This window comes from Carassius gibelio, chromosome B22 (assembly GCF_023724105.1).
Source record: "Carassius gibelio isolate Cgi1373 ecotype wild population from Czech Republic chromosome B22, carGib1.2-hapl.c, whole genome shotgun sequence".
In the NCBI taxonomy this organism is placed as follows: domain Eukaryota; kingdom Metazoa; phylum Chordata; class Actinopteri; order Cypriniformes; family Cyprinidae; genus Carassius; species Carassius gibelio.
In genome coordinates, this window is record NC_068417.1 from 27103240 (window position 1) to 27118837 (window position 15598).

The 15598-nt window shown below is 38.1% G+C and overlaps 2 protein-coding genes across 2 annotated transcripts; both read left to right on the forward strand.

Annotated features, from left to right (window-relative positions):
• Window positions 1-448: 448 nt before the first annotated feature.
• si:dkey-172o19.2 (nuclear factor interleukin-3-regulated protein) lies at window positions 449-2783 on the forward strand. The gene is made up of 2 exons (XM_052589176.1): window positions 449-647; window positions 1381-2783. Exon 2 carries the CDS (start codon window positions 1385-1387, stop codon window positions 2357-2359), a length of 975 nt encoding a protein of 324 aa, XP_052445136.1. The 5' UTR covers window positions 449-647; window positions 1381-1384; the 3' UTR covers window positions 2360-2783.
• A 1783-nt stretch (window positions 2784-4566) lies between these two features.
• On the forward strand, window positions 4567-13458 carry nfil3-4 (nuclear factor, interleukin 3 regulated, member 4). The gene is made up of 2 exons (XM_052591347.1): window positions 4567-4859; window positions 10862-13458. Exon 2 carries the CDS (start codon window positions 10989-10991, stop codon window positions 11775-11777), a length of 789 nt encoding a protein of 262 aa, XP_052447307.1. The 5' UTR covers window positions 4567-4859; window positions 10862-10988; the 3' UTR covers window positions 11778-13458.
• The last annotated feature ends 2140 nt before the right edge of the window (window positions 13459-15598 follow it).

Sequence of the window (15598 nt, forward strand, 5' to 3'; positions counted from 1 at the left end):
TATGGCTGAAATAAGCCCAATGTGAACATACAACCGCACTGATAGGCCTCAGTGCTGTATGTTTGGCCGGTCTACATAATGTGCTAGCTTTGGTTGAAGTGTGGGATTGTTATATCACAGGGCATCCATGACATTAAAAATAAATGTATAAATAAAATTTAAATTAAAAAAAAAAAATGTTGTGAACGAGTAATGGTGTGTGAAATTCAATAAACAAAAATGTTTCAATAATGGTTTAGAACTAAGATGAAGAAACAACACCATGGATAACTACTGGACCGAAGACAATGCATGAACAAAAATGAAAACAAATCATCAAGAAGCTGAGTGTGCCGACAATTATTTCTTTTATTCATTCTTTTAAAAGTAGAACACACAAAAAAATGTGAGTCATAACCCAAACCACTGGTTTGAGATACTTGTTTGCAAGTCTCCGCCTCCATATCTAAGGAAGGAAGATGTGGTCCTCACCTACTACAGCTCCTTTCATGCAATAGGCATGTGTGTGCAGATGAAATGTGCCACCTTGACTGTCATTGGTTGACAGAGGTTGTCTGCATGCTTCCAGCCAAAGAGGGTTAGTTTTAAGCTGATGTCCTTTAATCCATCTTCACTTTCTAGCATCATTCCTGTGACAGCACCGTAAGGTAAGGTGAAGCTGTTTTCTCTTGATACGGTTCTCCTCAGTTACGACTTTGCAAAGTAGTACTTATACATAACGCTTAGTGTTCTGTATGCAAACTTTAAAATACTGAATTCATTAAATGCAACTCGTGCCGTTGTTTAAGTCCGGATTGATAGGCAGTTGTCATATTCACCAAACGTATTGTTTATGTAGAAAAGAAAAAGTCATAAAACGAATAGCCACCATTTGATGTTGAGTCAGTTTGGCAGATATGCAATGGTTTCAAATGACAGACATCATTTTCGTCTTGCTTTAAGCAAATCAAGATCTTGTTGGTTAACCTCTTAAAATGATCTTATCGATCTATGCATTAGATCCAGTCAAACAACACCATGATTAAGTGAGCATATTGTTATCATAAAAACATTACTTTGCGCATTTAAAATTAGGATTTGCCCAGTACGTTTCCTTGTTAGGCTGGTAAGCTTCTCACATCTATATTTACCCTCATTCAGACAGGAAACTGCACTATGAACGCTAATAAGTGGTAATGAATTTAACTCGCATTTAATAGTGCAGACGTGTTCTTTCACAAAAGAAGAAAAGTCCTGAGCTTTCGCATCATTCTTCTTAAATTCTGATAGCACCAGTACAGCAAAACCAACAATCATGCCGTTCTCAAGCCTAAAAGTGATGCTGGTTTTAATCAAGATATTGGTTTGGCCTACTGATCAAGCTCTTTGTCTTTTTTCCAGAACAATGAGTGCCACGAGAAGCCCCGAGCATCTAGCAGACGCTTGTCTCCCGTCCTCCACCGGCGAGCTCTTGACAAGCAAAGACGACCCTGGAGATCTGAGAAGGCTTCTGCCACTCACCGGCTCATCTGTACTGGCACGACGACTGTTCCACCTCCAGTCATACCGCAACCCACTCATGCCCAACAGACGACGCAAACGAGAGATGACTCCCACTGAGAAAAAGGATGCCTCGTATTGGGTGAAACGGAAGAAGAACAACGAGGCCGCCAAGCGTTCCAGAGAAAAGCGACGACTCAACGACTTCATGCTGGAGGGGCAACTAATGGCTCTAAGCGAGGAGAACGCCCAGCTCAGGGCCGAGGTGCTGAGTTTGCAGTATCACATGGGGATCGGGCGAGGTCTGGATGCCAGTCATCCCATGGTGCCCTTCCACTATCCTGTTGCGTCCCATCTCAAGCCTTCCCTGTGGGGTTTGCCTACCAGTAATGCTCCAGAAGCTCCAGAGCCGTACCAATCTTGGCATGGCTCATCTCCGTTCATCTCACCCCTGAGGGTGCCTCCTAAAAGTGCCAACTTACCTTCACAGATTAGCCATTTGGACAACAGTGCTGACCCAGTAGAGGCAGACACAGCATCCCACCCACAGGTCTCTTCCAGCAACGACCCACCAAGCCACCCACAACTGTTTCCGGCCCAGAGAGCATCTGCGGCCTCAACACCCCCTCCTCAACTCCTGCCTGGGCTGAGCCAGTCTACCACCCAGCACAGCAACCAGATGCTTCCTTGGGGCTCGTCATCTTTGCGTCCATCTCCCCTTCATCCCAACTGGCCGCTGTCCTTCCCTCTGTCGCTACGAGACACAGACGGATCTCGTAATGGCGTACGGTCCCTGTGGAACTTCAACAGCAGGTACAGCATGCTGTCTGCGGAGATCTCAGGACAGCTCAGAAGAATCTTTTGCTCGGAGAACTCTTAATCAGCAATGACGCTGCCTGAACAGTTATTCATTGTGGTAATAACCTGCTAAAAGGGATTGTCCACCCGAAAACAAACTGTAGACTTACTCATGTTGTTCCAAACATGTAAGACTTTCATTCATCTGTAGGGCACAAATATTTAGGAAAATGTCTTAGTGATTTTGTCCATACGGTGAAAGTTACAGCCGGTTTTGGATCCCATTTTGGACCCAAATGATCACTGTATAGACGCTGAAGAAAGAATGTGAAAGACATGGGTGAACTATTTCTTTAAGGTATTAGCTGTGCTTAATGTAGTGATGTGCAAGCCAATCTTTCCATACAGCGTATAAAATGATAGCTAAACCATGACTTGGATAATATCAAAATGTTTATTCTGCAAATATGTGGCCACTTGAAATAAAAAAATTGTTATTCATTTTACTCTCATTTCCCCTTATTTGCTTATTGCATATAAACCTGACTCAAGTTTGGGAATCTATACACTGTATATTCTCACAGGCACATCACTGATTGTTTCATGGAAACGATTATTAGTATAGTATTCAGTTTGCTTGTGTGAAATACTGGTTCTAACTCAGTACGACATCGAAAACAACCTTTTACCAAAACTGCTTTGAGTACGTAATGTTCCATGTAAAGAAAAAAACGTTTAATAAGAATAAGAAAAAAAAAAAAAGATGTGGCTGCTGCAACACACACACAACGTAACAACAAAACTAAAAACGGTTTCATATGCTTCATAGTATTTTGTCCATAGAATGTGTAATGAAAACACCTGCGCTAGTGATTGTGTAGATGTATTCTTCAATCGTTCCCTAATAATATATGGGGTATTTGTAAAGTGAATTATTAAAGTGCTCATGATTAAATATGAAACATGATCGCATGAAGATGGTTTCAGGCTGGGGTAAATTTGTCTGATATCTGATTGAACTCTGGCTTGTCAAACCACATGTTCACACTTATGGTGTGTGGATGTACATGTAGTCGAGTGTGTGAAGTAGAATATAGACAAATTTAGAGGTGTAAATAGACCAGTTCAGCTCAACAGCACCAAAGGCTATAGAATTTAATTGCTTAATAATTCATTCTCTTTTTTATTTATTTACGATAACTGAAACTGGTTTAAGAAAAATCAATGATATAGATGTTATTTAACAATGTAAAGATATTTGGGGTACCATTTGGGGTTCCTCAGATGGATACAGGCCAAAACTGTTGGAGAACCTTTAAGCGCCATTTTTTTTTTTAAACGCAAACACGACGTTCATGTGGTTAAGGAAAAAGTGAATTCTTGAAAGCCCTCTATCGTCTACAATCGCTAATTAAGGTTTAACTTGTAATAAATGTGGGCTTTATACTAATGAATCGATACGAAGCGTCGTACAAAAAGTTTTAAATCGTTAATTTCCGTATTTCAGTAGCCTATGCATTTTCTTACCTGCACTATGACCGTCTTGACCGGTAAAATGAACATTTATTCAGTTAATTAGAGTTGAAGAAACTTAACACTGATTACGTACCTTCTACTAAAAATCAGATGGATATAATGTTGACGGGTATTATAATAACCAGTAGGTGGCGCGCTGTCCTTGATAATAAGGCTACACATTAAAAAAACGCACACGAGTCACAATCCCTTCACATTAGCCATCTGACAAAGCTAATATATGTATTATGTTCTAGTTACGCGAGGAAATAAAGTATTTTTTATTGTGCTGTTATATATGTGGTAACATAACAAAAATGCCAAGCCAAGCAGAAAAACATAATTATGACATTCATGTAATTATTGACCTGAAAGGAGTAGCTAGCAATAACGTGACAGTATTCATAGCTGGTGTGACCAATATTAAGTGCTTAAGAATCTGTCATTGAGAAATGCGTATCAATTGGTAATGAGTGCCAATTTGGAAGGCGCTCAAGGATTTTAGGATCTTTCCAAAGCAGCACAGACTTTTGTGATTCCTTAAACTTCAATTTAAAGCCTTTGCAACTTTAGTTAATGGTTGAATATGAAGCTGAACAACAGGGACCCCAATCAAGGATGAATGCAGACTAGTAACTGGCCATCAGAAATGCTTATCGGAACAATCAATAAGAGTGGTTTTCCATATCTGACCTTTTTTTTTTCATAAATGCACACCCACCCACTGATACACGTATGTGAGGGCCATGTGGGCCATGGTGTAGTGGAGACATAAGCTTTGTGTTAAAAGAAGTAGACACAGACAGGGGCTTGTGGGCTGATCTCATAAAGAGGCGAACTAGCAGCCTCTAACTTTTAATCACACTTCACACCAAAGAGAAGCCACGAGTCAGAGAGGAGAGCGTTTAATCAGCGCTGCGAGGAAGGTGAGACACTCAGGTCACACACAGACAAGACAAGTGTTTGAAGTTTAGAGAGTCTGCTGGTTCCAGTAATGAGGAGCATCCTTGGAGATGTCAACGCTGGGTGACCCAACAAGGCTTCTGGAACTGTGAGAAGCTGCGAAGGTAAGAAACGGGGGCTTTTGTGTGTCCACCAGCGGTCAGCTTTTAACACAGTTATGAAAAGGTGATGTAATGATAAAAAATAAGCAGACTTCCTTTGACTTCCTTTTGAAATTTTGAGATGTCACACCATCAAGCAAAATAAGAAAACACTGCACAAACATCTTGCGATCTTAAAAGCTTTCTTGCATTAATTTTGCATTAAATAAAACAAAATTTTAACACATCAGGCTATGCAGACGTTCGTAGTTTGAGGTGCAAATGCTTCATGTCGCTTGAACACGGTAGACGGTGTGCAAAACTAAATGTAACTAAAACTCATTTCAAATGTAACCTTTGGTTTACTGCTATAGCGATAATCAGATTTCCCAATGTCAGAATGAAACAAGGATATTATATAATTCAGTACACATATCAAGCTGTCTGATTTAAGGTTAATTTGGTCAACTTTGCATATATAACCCTTTTAATAGTGTTGCATATATTTTGTGTAACATTTTATAATTAAAGCAGCTGTATTTGGCCTTATTGTCTTGCAAACGTGCATATCAGATTAGACTGCATTTGATTTGTTTCAAATAGCATTTTTAAATCTAAAATTCTATGCAGACCTTCCAAATATTGAGAATTTCATCTTTTGAAAGCTTCAAGAGGTGAGTGAAGGATCTTGCAAAGGCTGGTAAATGTGGGTAATTTTAAAAGGGTGTGTGGTGTGGTGTCTCGACGATCTAAATGATTTCGAGGGAAGATTAGATAAGACAATAGCTGCGAAACGTGTTCAAAGTCGCAAATGATATCTCTGATGTAGCTGTGGCTTGAAGTATGCATATTTCTCTGTGCATCCCATGCTAAAGAGATTTAATTGCTAATCCCATCCAACAAACAGCGGTCCAAAAGTCTGACTACCCCACTTGTGTAAACTGATTATATTTTGCATTTGTTTTATTACAAAATTTGAAGCTAAAATGTTTAATTACAAATTATATTGGAAGAATAACAATGCATGAAGAAGTCTGTGTAAAACCTGATAATCATGTTCTCCAGCATGATTTGAGCTCCAAAGATCATCCTTTCAAAAGTTTTCTCGGGATTAATGCCACAAATCTACTTATTTGATTAAAAATAATGCATGATCTTTCAGATTTGTTATTTATTATCTTTTTTTCTTCTTTTGTAGAATTTTATAGAATGTTCTTTTTGTAGATTGTGAATAAAATATTTTCAACAAATTCTTTGACGTTTGGATTGCACAGTATTGGTTAATAAAAAAATAATTTTCTTAAATTAACAACATTAAACATATGCAATACAGCTGTATTCTTTCAAGGAAAAAAAAAACCTTACGGTTAAAAAAAAAAAAAATTAGCAGACGTTATTTTCTGCGAAAACATCTGAGTCTCCCGTTTAAAAACAACTGAGGTCAAAAACACATAAAATATGAAAACTATAGGCCAGGATGTACAGAGCAGCAGGTGGTGAGGAGAAAGCCAACAGATAGGTTGTTAAAAAGGAGAAGTTTAAGCATTTGTTACTGAAAAGCACCATCTAAACTTAGAGCGTCAGTAAGCAGCAGGTGCAGGTCTGACTGAGGCCTCTGGGGGCCTTGAGACCATCATACTTTTCCAGTCACCAAAAGCTGTATTTGGTGTCCAAAAGGCAGTGGCTACAATTAAAAAAAAAAAAAAAGACAAACAAGCAAAATTCCTGAAAGGAAAGGTTTTGTGACAACATGTCCCAATAGGTTCATACTATTTGGAGGAAGTCAATGGCACCATTGAATGGTCTGTGATAGGCTTAGGATATATATATAGAGAGAGAGAGAAAGTGTGAGAGTGATTCTGATGTTTTTAGGTTTACTGCTACACTGCATGCATATTGTATTTCAAGAGCTTTTCTGCTTTTCTGACTAACTTCTTTTCATTGTATACTCAACACAGGAAGGGGAAAAGCATGTGAACAACCTCTTTTGAGTTTCTCTTTGTGTATGCATGTGTGTGTATATCTGTGGCACAGCGACAAAGCAGGCACAGGGTATATTTAGCTACACAGCGTGTGTCACCATCACCGCACCTAAACTGTTAGCATATCCTATGAGTGCATGTCCGCATTAGCAGGCTGGCAGACAACAAAAACCTCTCAAATTTTTTCGAAATTTACATTCCCCCAGAGGACTGTTTCCAAAATCTGTTAGACAATTAGCAACAGAGAGATTTAGTCGAAACTGCTTGCGAGATGCCAGTCCGCAAGTTAGCAACTTATGTAAAATGCACAACAGTTTCACGTTCCAGTGACAGGCCGAAAATAAACAGGCTACAATAAATCATAAACAGATGTCTGAAATGAAACAAAACCAAATATGGGAAACAGAAAGTTGAGAATTTTGACTGCAACTCGATGTTTACAGGAGATGTCAAAAGGCTCGTGAGCACTATTCAAACTGCAACGCCAATAAGCCACCAGAGCTTTAACACATTAACACCTTAAAGTCTTTTATTTTGACACATCACTAAGAAATGTTGAGTGATAAGGAGAATTAGGTTAGTCTTGGAGAAGAACCGCACGTCAGTGTGGTTAACATACCACTGCTGCCCACACAATCATTTTTTTAAAAGAGCCTGTTCGCAGGCTAACGCTAGTTATGGGTATCAAGGGGCACCAATTCCATTCACCAATGGGAAAATGTGAAATGGCCTGGGGTAAAATTTAGTTTATGTTTCAAAGGTCAATGTCCATGAGACTATGACGCATAGAAACAATGTTTAGCATTCAAAATCTATTTGACAATATAATATTTGCTCACTGAAAAGTTGCACTAGAAAGCATCTTTGAATAAGTGTCTGCTAAATAAATAAATCTAAAAGTAAAATTCAATGCAGTGATGACATTTTTGGTAGGCTAACCCATAAATTAGCATCGCCTTTTTTCCAGTAGGATCCATTGGCTTTCAGATTATTTCAACAAACACTCAGTGAACAACAAAATTTATGATTCTTAAATGTTTCATTCATCTCCACAAAGACCTTCAAAAATTAACATAACTATTAGTCATTTTGAAGCCTACTGCAACCAACCTAAGTAAAAAGCTAACCGTAGGCTATAAATGAACAAGAAAGTTTACGTTTGATTAGTTGCCAATGAGTCCAACAAAATGAGGCTGTGAAAATGACTAGTAGATTCATTTTTTTTACTGTTCGGATGATGATGTTTTTTCTTAACAGCATCTGTAGTCCCAGTCAGCAACCTGCCTTTTTTAAGCTTCAAAACTGATGTGTTTCATGTTGTTGAATAAAATGTGAAAATATCTTGAGGCTGTGTTCACCACAGACCTTATTTCAGGTATTTAACCAAAAACCCATTTAAAGAACAAAACACACTGAGTTCAGCATTATAGAAACGGAAGTGCTAAATGCGAAAACGTTTCCAGGTTTTGGCCTACTAAAATAAGTCATTACTGCAGTGCTCTATTTTGCAGGGATTAATTCTTGCATCTATTTTAAAATGTACTTAAACTTATACCGAACTTCTATAGAAGAATTCATAGAAGTCTTGACCTTCTATGTTTTGAATTTAAACGTATACTGACACCTAGTGGTGTGGAAGAAGCATCATGCAACAGCAGAGGTTAACAGTTAGCGATTTATTGATTAATTTATAAAGTCGGCAAAAAAATCTCAATAATACCGAGGCAAGACAAATGAGATCGATCTAATCACAGGATCCCGCCATGAGACAACACTCTCCATGAAAAATAAAACCACTTTATTATGCTTTTAAAACATAATTTTGAGAGTACAACAAAGTCCCTTTTAAGGAAAGTTAGTTAACTCATATTTGCATATTCATTTCTTTTTAATATAGGCTATATAAGATAACGACGCTGGTTTCTTTATCTGAAAATGCCAATCTTGTTTATCTTTTTCAAAAAAGTTGGTACATTATAGTGAAGTTAGTGCGCACAAACACAAACGCTAACAATGGTCAGCGTAGTGCCACATTGCAGGCGTGGTCTCATAGCTGTGGTTTTAGCGAGCATCCACAATTCATCCCCTCCTCACCAAGACCATGCTCTTCTTTCGCTGCGTTCATGTTTCATTGGCTCGTGGCTTGGCCTAACAGTCTGTTTGTTTTGCTCTGTGGTAAGCATACATGCACCTCGCTGTCACGCTCTTGAGCCCAGATTTCCAACTCATAAAAAGGCAGAGCAGATAAAAGAAAGGGATGAACAGGATGTGGTTAGCCTACATGAAAACTCACACACTCTGTTAACTTGGAGAAAGGTTCTGAGGAGAGAAAAAAGAAACCACAGTGAGCGTGGGGTTAGATGTACAAGACGCAAGATGCGCCAAACTAGAAGATCTGCGTGTACCCTGCATGTACGCTACTGTTGAGATTTTGATCATATGCATTCAGTGGATGCTAAATATTTTTAAAAGTTGATCTACACTTAAACAATGTATGGATTTTGCATTCCATATAGCAGGGTTATTATATTTAACTAAAATTAAAAATTAATAAATATTTTTGTTACTAGATACTAAAATAAACATAACCTGAAAAAAAAAAAATTATATATATATATATATATATATATATATATATATATATATATATATATATACACACATATATATATATATATATATATATATATATATATATATATACACACACATATATATATATATATATATATATATATATATATATATATATATATATATAGATAGATATAGTAAACTTTTTATAGTCTCTAGCAAAATAACTAAAATTAAGCTGAAATAAAAGTGCATAAAAATAATAAAAACTAAACTAAATGGCTACAACTTAAACTAAACTGTAAATGAAACTACATAGTTTTAATTGAAACTACTCACACAATGAGTTGATTATTGGTTTAAGTTACAACATAATCAAAACATCAATCAACGTTCACATTCTAGGGTTTCTGTTTGAAAAAAAATAACATTATTTTTAATATATTTTTCAAAACAGAAACCCTAGAATGTGAACCTTAGTATATAAATGTTGCAGACGACACTCCCTTTGATATTGTGTTATCTATTGCAATGCCATTCAGACATTTGTAACATGTGACTCAAGTGTCCAGATGTTGTGTTTACATCACCAGGTTTGACTTTTCTCTTGCTCTTTAGAAAACGTATACACGAGATGCATACGATCGTGTGGAAGGAAATTGTTTTTATCTGACCTTTTGTCTGGAAAGGAAGCTAAAATTACCAGTTATAAGTGTCAGTGTAGAGACAGAATACAATGTGTCAGTGACATCAGAAGGGAAGTAGGTCTGTACAGTTGTTAGCATAGTGTTTGCTCTCACTAGATCTCTCTCTGTCCTTCACGATCAACCATTCTTCCACTGGTAACCCACAACACGCCGGCCCATCAGACAGTGTGGGGGCTTTGGAACCCCCGTTGGGAAGACTTGGGTTCCCACCCACTCTGAATCACCCCAGTGGTCGTATTCATGTTCAGGATGCTCACACACCTCCAGTATTGATTAAAACTTTATAGTCACTTCACAAGGGCTGCTGCTATTAGCATTGCTCAAGCATTTTTTAAACTATCAACAGTATTGGGAACAGACAGACAGCTGAAGCACAGACCTGGAAGAAAGTCCTTGATGTAGAGTCTCTAAAGGTATTAGTAATAATCTACAACAATTGTTAATACTTTTTCATGTTACTTAGAACAATAGCGTAGCTGTTTAACTGACAAGTGCAACAGCACCAACAACAACAGCAGCGACCACAGGGGGATTTTTGATGCATTACCTCATCTACACCCTTAATGACAAGAACATTACAGAGTTTTAGGTTCAGACGTGAGGCACCTGTAACCAAGCTGGTACTTATCAGGCAAAGGTCAACGTGTTCAGCAGGAATTGCTTTGCTATGACGCTCAAAACTTTGCATCGATGACTGCCTGGTGAAATCTGACACATCAACAAGACCACCTGCAATGGAAATAACTGTGCTCTTTCGTTATAGGTAAAGCTCCTGGCTGCAGTATGACTGAGAAGAGGCACTAACATCTGAGCAGCTGCAGACGCCCCACACAGAAAGAGAACAGGCGCATCTAGAGCGAAACCAATCCGAAAAGACACACCTGGTGAAAATGGAGTCCGCTTTCTCGCGGGTGATGTGGGAAACTGAGGGAGAAGCCGAAGAGCTCTCTCCAAGAGGACTGGGATCGCGTCGCAAACGGGAATTCATACCTGAAGAAAAGAAAGACGCAACCTACTGGGAGAAACGCCGCAAGAACAATGAAGCGGCGAAGCGCTCGCGAGAGAAACGAAGGGTCAGCGACTACGTGTTGGAGACTCGATTGGTTTCGTTGAGTGAGGAAAACGCTCGCCTGCGAGCCGAGCTGTTGGCTTTGAAGCTTCGATGCGGTTTGCTTAACCCTGGGACGCCCTATTCCCCATCTCATAGGGCTCTGTCTCAGCTTCACGCTTTGGCGCCGCAACCTTTGATTTCTTGCCCAGACAAAGACCTCTACTGGAGTAGACGGCAAGATAGAGAGGGTTCTCATCTATCGGGGAGCCAACAAGCACCCCTCTGTCTTGGCACCCATCCCGGGTCGGCGTTCCTGCCTACCCATCCCATGGCCATACGAAGAAACCACCCATATCTCCTAGACTTCCCCAGTCTCCATTCTTCTACAGCCTCACCTTTACTCTTGCCTCCACACCTCGCCCCAGCAGCAGCTCCTTGGGCAGGACGGCCCCTGCTGTCCCAGCCTGGGAATCAGAGGATCTTGTCGGACGAGGAGGGCGAGCAGCAGGTGCCAGCGGATTCCAGCACCGCCCTGCCCCATAAACTACGACTGAAGACGCAAAACTCTCAGCGCAAAGATAGCAGGGCTAAATCCGCATCTCCAAATCCAACATACATATCAGATTGAAATCTAGCTTTGACCCGGTAGTTATGAGTCATCCTACTCATTTTTGATAACTGAACATTGGCTATATTCCAGGAAGTTTGTTGCAAACCATCATGATAAAAAAATATTTCTTTGATCAAAAGGTCACATATTTAGATTATGTTTCCGAGATACATTTATAGAGTCAATATTTCCATCATTGAGGTTTAAAGTGGCAAACTTTAATTGGGAAAAAATGCATATGTGTTTACAAATCTTCGTTTTAACTTTAATATAGCCAGGAAAGTAGGGGGTAAGGGAAAGAGAACAGAATTTTCGGAATTGAAGAAGGAATTTACCAAAGTTGGACAAGAACCATTTACTTATTTTGTGAATGCATTTATGTATACATTTACATTTGTGTATTTGGCAGATGCTTTTATCCAAAAGCATTGCATTCACATTTTATAATTCATGCATTCCCTGAAAATTGATCTTTGGTGTTGCTATAGTCATGATCCATTGTTTGATCTAAAGGAATGCTAGCTAGCTAGTTTTATTCAGAATATAACCTATGTCTGATTTAATTTCGCCTCTGGAGTCAGACTGACATTTAAACATATGCCCGATGCTTTAAGCAACTGACGTTGCAATCAAACTATACATTTGATCTTTTCACGCGTTCCATTTTAATAAAGCATTGTATTACTAATTTGAGCTACGGAATGGTTACTTTTGAGACCTCAAAGCGGCTATTAAGAAAATTAATTAAAAACAAAACAAAAGGCAGAACTGAAAAAGGAGTTGGATTTGCACACATGCTAAAATATTGTAGTTGCAAACTAATACTGATGCCAGATACTTTCAAAATGTGAATATGTGCGTCTGAGATGCCGTAAACGGTAACTTGTTAACCAGCAATCAGATGCATGCAAATGAAAACAAATGAGATTTTAGGGAAAATCACCTCACCTCAAAGAGTCTGAAGAGGATCTCTCTGGAATCCCTTGATCCAGATGGTGAAGGCGGCATGTTTGTACTTTTATTCTTGTCTTGTCATGTGACTTGTTTATATAGCACCTGTGTTTGGAAAGGCGTTCATGCACAAAGTAAGGTCATCTGTGACATCTGTGGAAACAATTGTTTGCTTGCTACTCGAAAGTTCAAGCGGTGATCACACAATAAGTGGCCTGTGTTTTCTGCAAAGACTTTTCAAGAAATTCAAACTGTATATTATGACCCAGTGCAAGACATGAACATGCAGTGCCTTCACAGAGTATACCTGCTGTAAAATAGTTTTAATTCAATCTCATGATTTCTTTTTAACTGCACAATGTGTTTTGTAAATAATTACACAGCGCTGATCTTTGATGATGATGAACTCTTGTTCAATTCACAGCATACGGTTTTCAAAAAATGCACAAACAAGGTCCGCTTTTAGAGACAAGTATCTAAAATATGGACTGAATGCTCAAAAAACCAGCAAAACTTGCTTATTTTGCATATATGCATTTAACAAATTTTTTTTTGCTACTTTTTGTCATGTATTATTGAACTTGTGATTATGGTGTTGCTAGTGTCACAGCTAAGCTACACGAGTACTTAAATCACATGTATTTTAAAAAAAGATTTACTTTTATTTCAGTCTTTTGTTCATCTGCATTAAGTTGTATGGTCTTCAGAATGATATAATTTTTACAATAAAGTGCAAATAAAAATCTCAGCTTTTTGACTGTTATTTTATCATTCACAGCATAGTATAAGTTCAGTCACACAGAGTTTTATTATGATAATGCGCAGTATTACTTTTATCTTGAGAGTGTTTTCACCTCCACTTACAGCTGTGGGACTGGAAGTGTGTCTGAGTTGTTCTGCTTGCTTTTGGTGACTGGTTGAAGGACTTCACGGGACTGCTGTGGTTTGTTAGTGTGAAAGGGGGCTGCAAGTAAAGTTTCAGTGGCATGTAGGAGTGGGAAAGGTGGAGTGGGGGTTTCTCAGCACTTATTAGTCACCGTTCATGATCAGTCTCGATGTCAACAGCATATACACCGCAAACACACTGCACAATGTGTGGAGACCAAGCAGCAGTATGCTAGTTACCACTAAAGGCAAGCGAGTGATTCAGTGACTTGCATAACAAGCCGAACTCAAAGGAATCTTGCATAACTCTGAAAATGCTTCTTTAACCAAAGTTGCTTTTATCATTTTTATTGTTAAAAACTGGACAAGCATACATTTGGCTCTGGCTTTAGTTGCTCATTTCTTTTTTTTTCCTGCTGTAACCACCTGAGAGATGAAGGGTGAGAAGTACAACAACGAAATAGGAAGTTAAAAGTATATTGTCTTTGTCTTTTACATCTGCGAACCACATCCTCTAGCACAAGATCTAGTTGTTTTCTTGTGTTTATCATTTTTTAAGATCTATTTTGGCCAGTTCTTTGAGCCAATATTATGTTCTGGTGTTAGCATAAGCTACAAGCTAACAGAGCTGCTAATCGTAACAAATGACATGACACAGCTTTATAAGTTTGGATTCTGACCGATCGATCCAGTGATTTTGTGGTCAAATACCACATCTTTTCTCATATTTTAGTCTTTGTCACTCTTTTCTATCATTTATCAAAGATATAAGCGTCATATTGTAGCCTATAAACAGACTAGTTTAAAGAAACTTAGCCTAGCTATGCTAACACTAACAAAAGTTATGCTGCATTCTTCAACACAGTCTTGATTCATTAATCACACTGATTATCATCTCTTTTAAGTCATTTATCAAAGATATAAACAGTGGCATTGTTATATTTTATCCAGACTGATTTAAAGAAACCTAGCCTAGCCTAGCTATGCCAACTACAGAAGAATTGATTGCTCAAAAACATATACGCCACATTCTTAAACATCCTTCCTTAATGACAGCATTGATTCATCAATCGCACATTTTTCTTTCAGTCTGAGTCACTGCTTGCCCCAAATGCACAGACTTCATGCTGTGATATCATAGTTTAGCAAAAGCACAATGATGAAGGTGAAAAAGATGAATATTCCAGACAGAAACGGTACTAGACAATTTGTAGGCGTAACAATGATTCAGTACTTCCCTCAAAAAAACATCCGTCACAACAACGATGTATATGCATAATAAAAATGGAAACTCAATGGAAAACACAATACCTGCAGAGATCATTATCTGGTTTTGTACAGAGTGCTAATCTCTGTAATGGGTAAATGCATATTAGTATTGCAGTGATAGAGATCGTGCATCTTTGGTGTGAAAGTGAAACACAACACTTCTCTTTTTCAGTTTATTCATAGACTGTTTAGAACTAAATACCTGGCCACAGGCGACTAGATCTTGAAGACATCAAAACCCACTCCCATTTTGTATTACGATTGAACTTGTTTTTATTTTGTTTATATGTAAATAAGAGGGTTGTTGTGTGAAAATGCTGTACTTACCTGTGATATCGTTCATTTAGAAGCAAGGTCAGAAGGTCATGTAATTAAATATTTTACATTTGTTTTCAATAACTTTTTTTTATAAGTGCACCATTATTTGCCTTCATATCGGTGCTTTTTACTTCTTTCAGGAAACACGACTCTGTTTTGTTTTATAAAGCAGATGGGATGAGTAGAAAAGTGTCATGACAAGAAAATAATTGACATTTTCTTGTGCATACATGACTGTACCAGATGCTTATGGCCGACAATTGCTCAGCTGTCATTTCATTTAAAGTTTGTGAAACCTGAAGTTGAGTGTTCATCTGACATTATTCGCCTGCTGTTCTCCTCGGATTGGGTTTTATTGTTCTGGTTTTAAAAATAAAAAGTAAACTGTCAGTTTTTCAACAAAAAATAAAAATAAA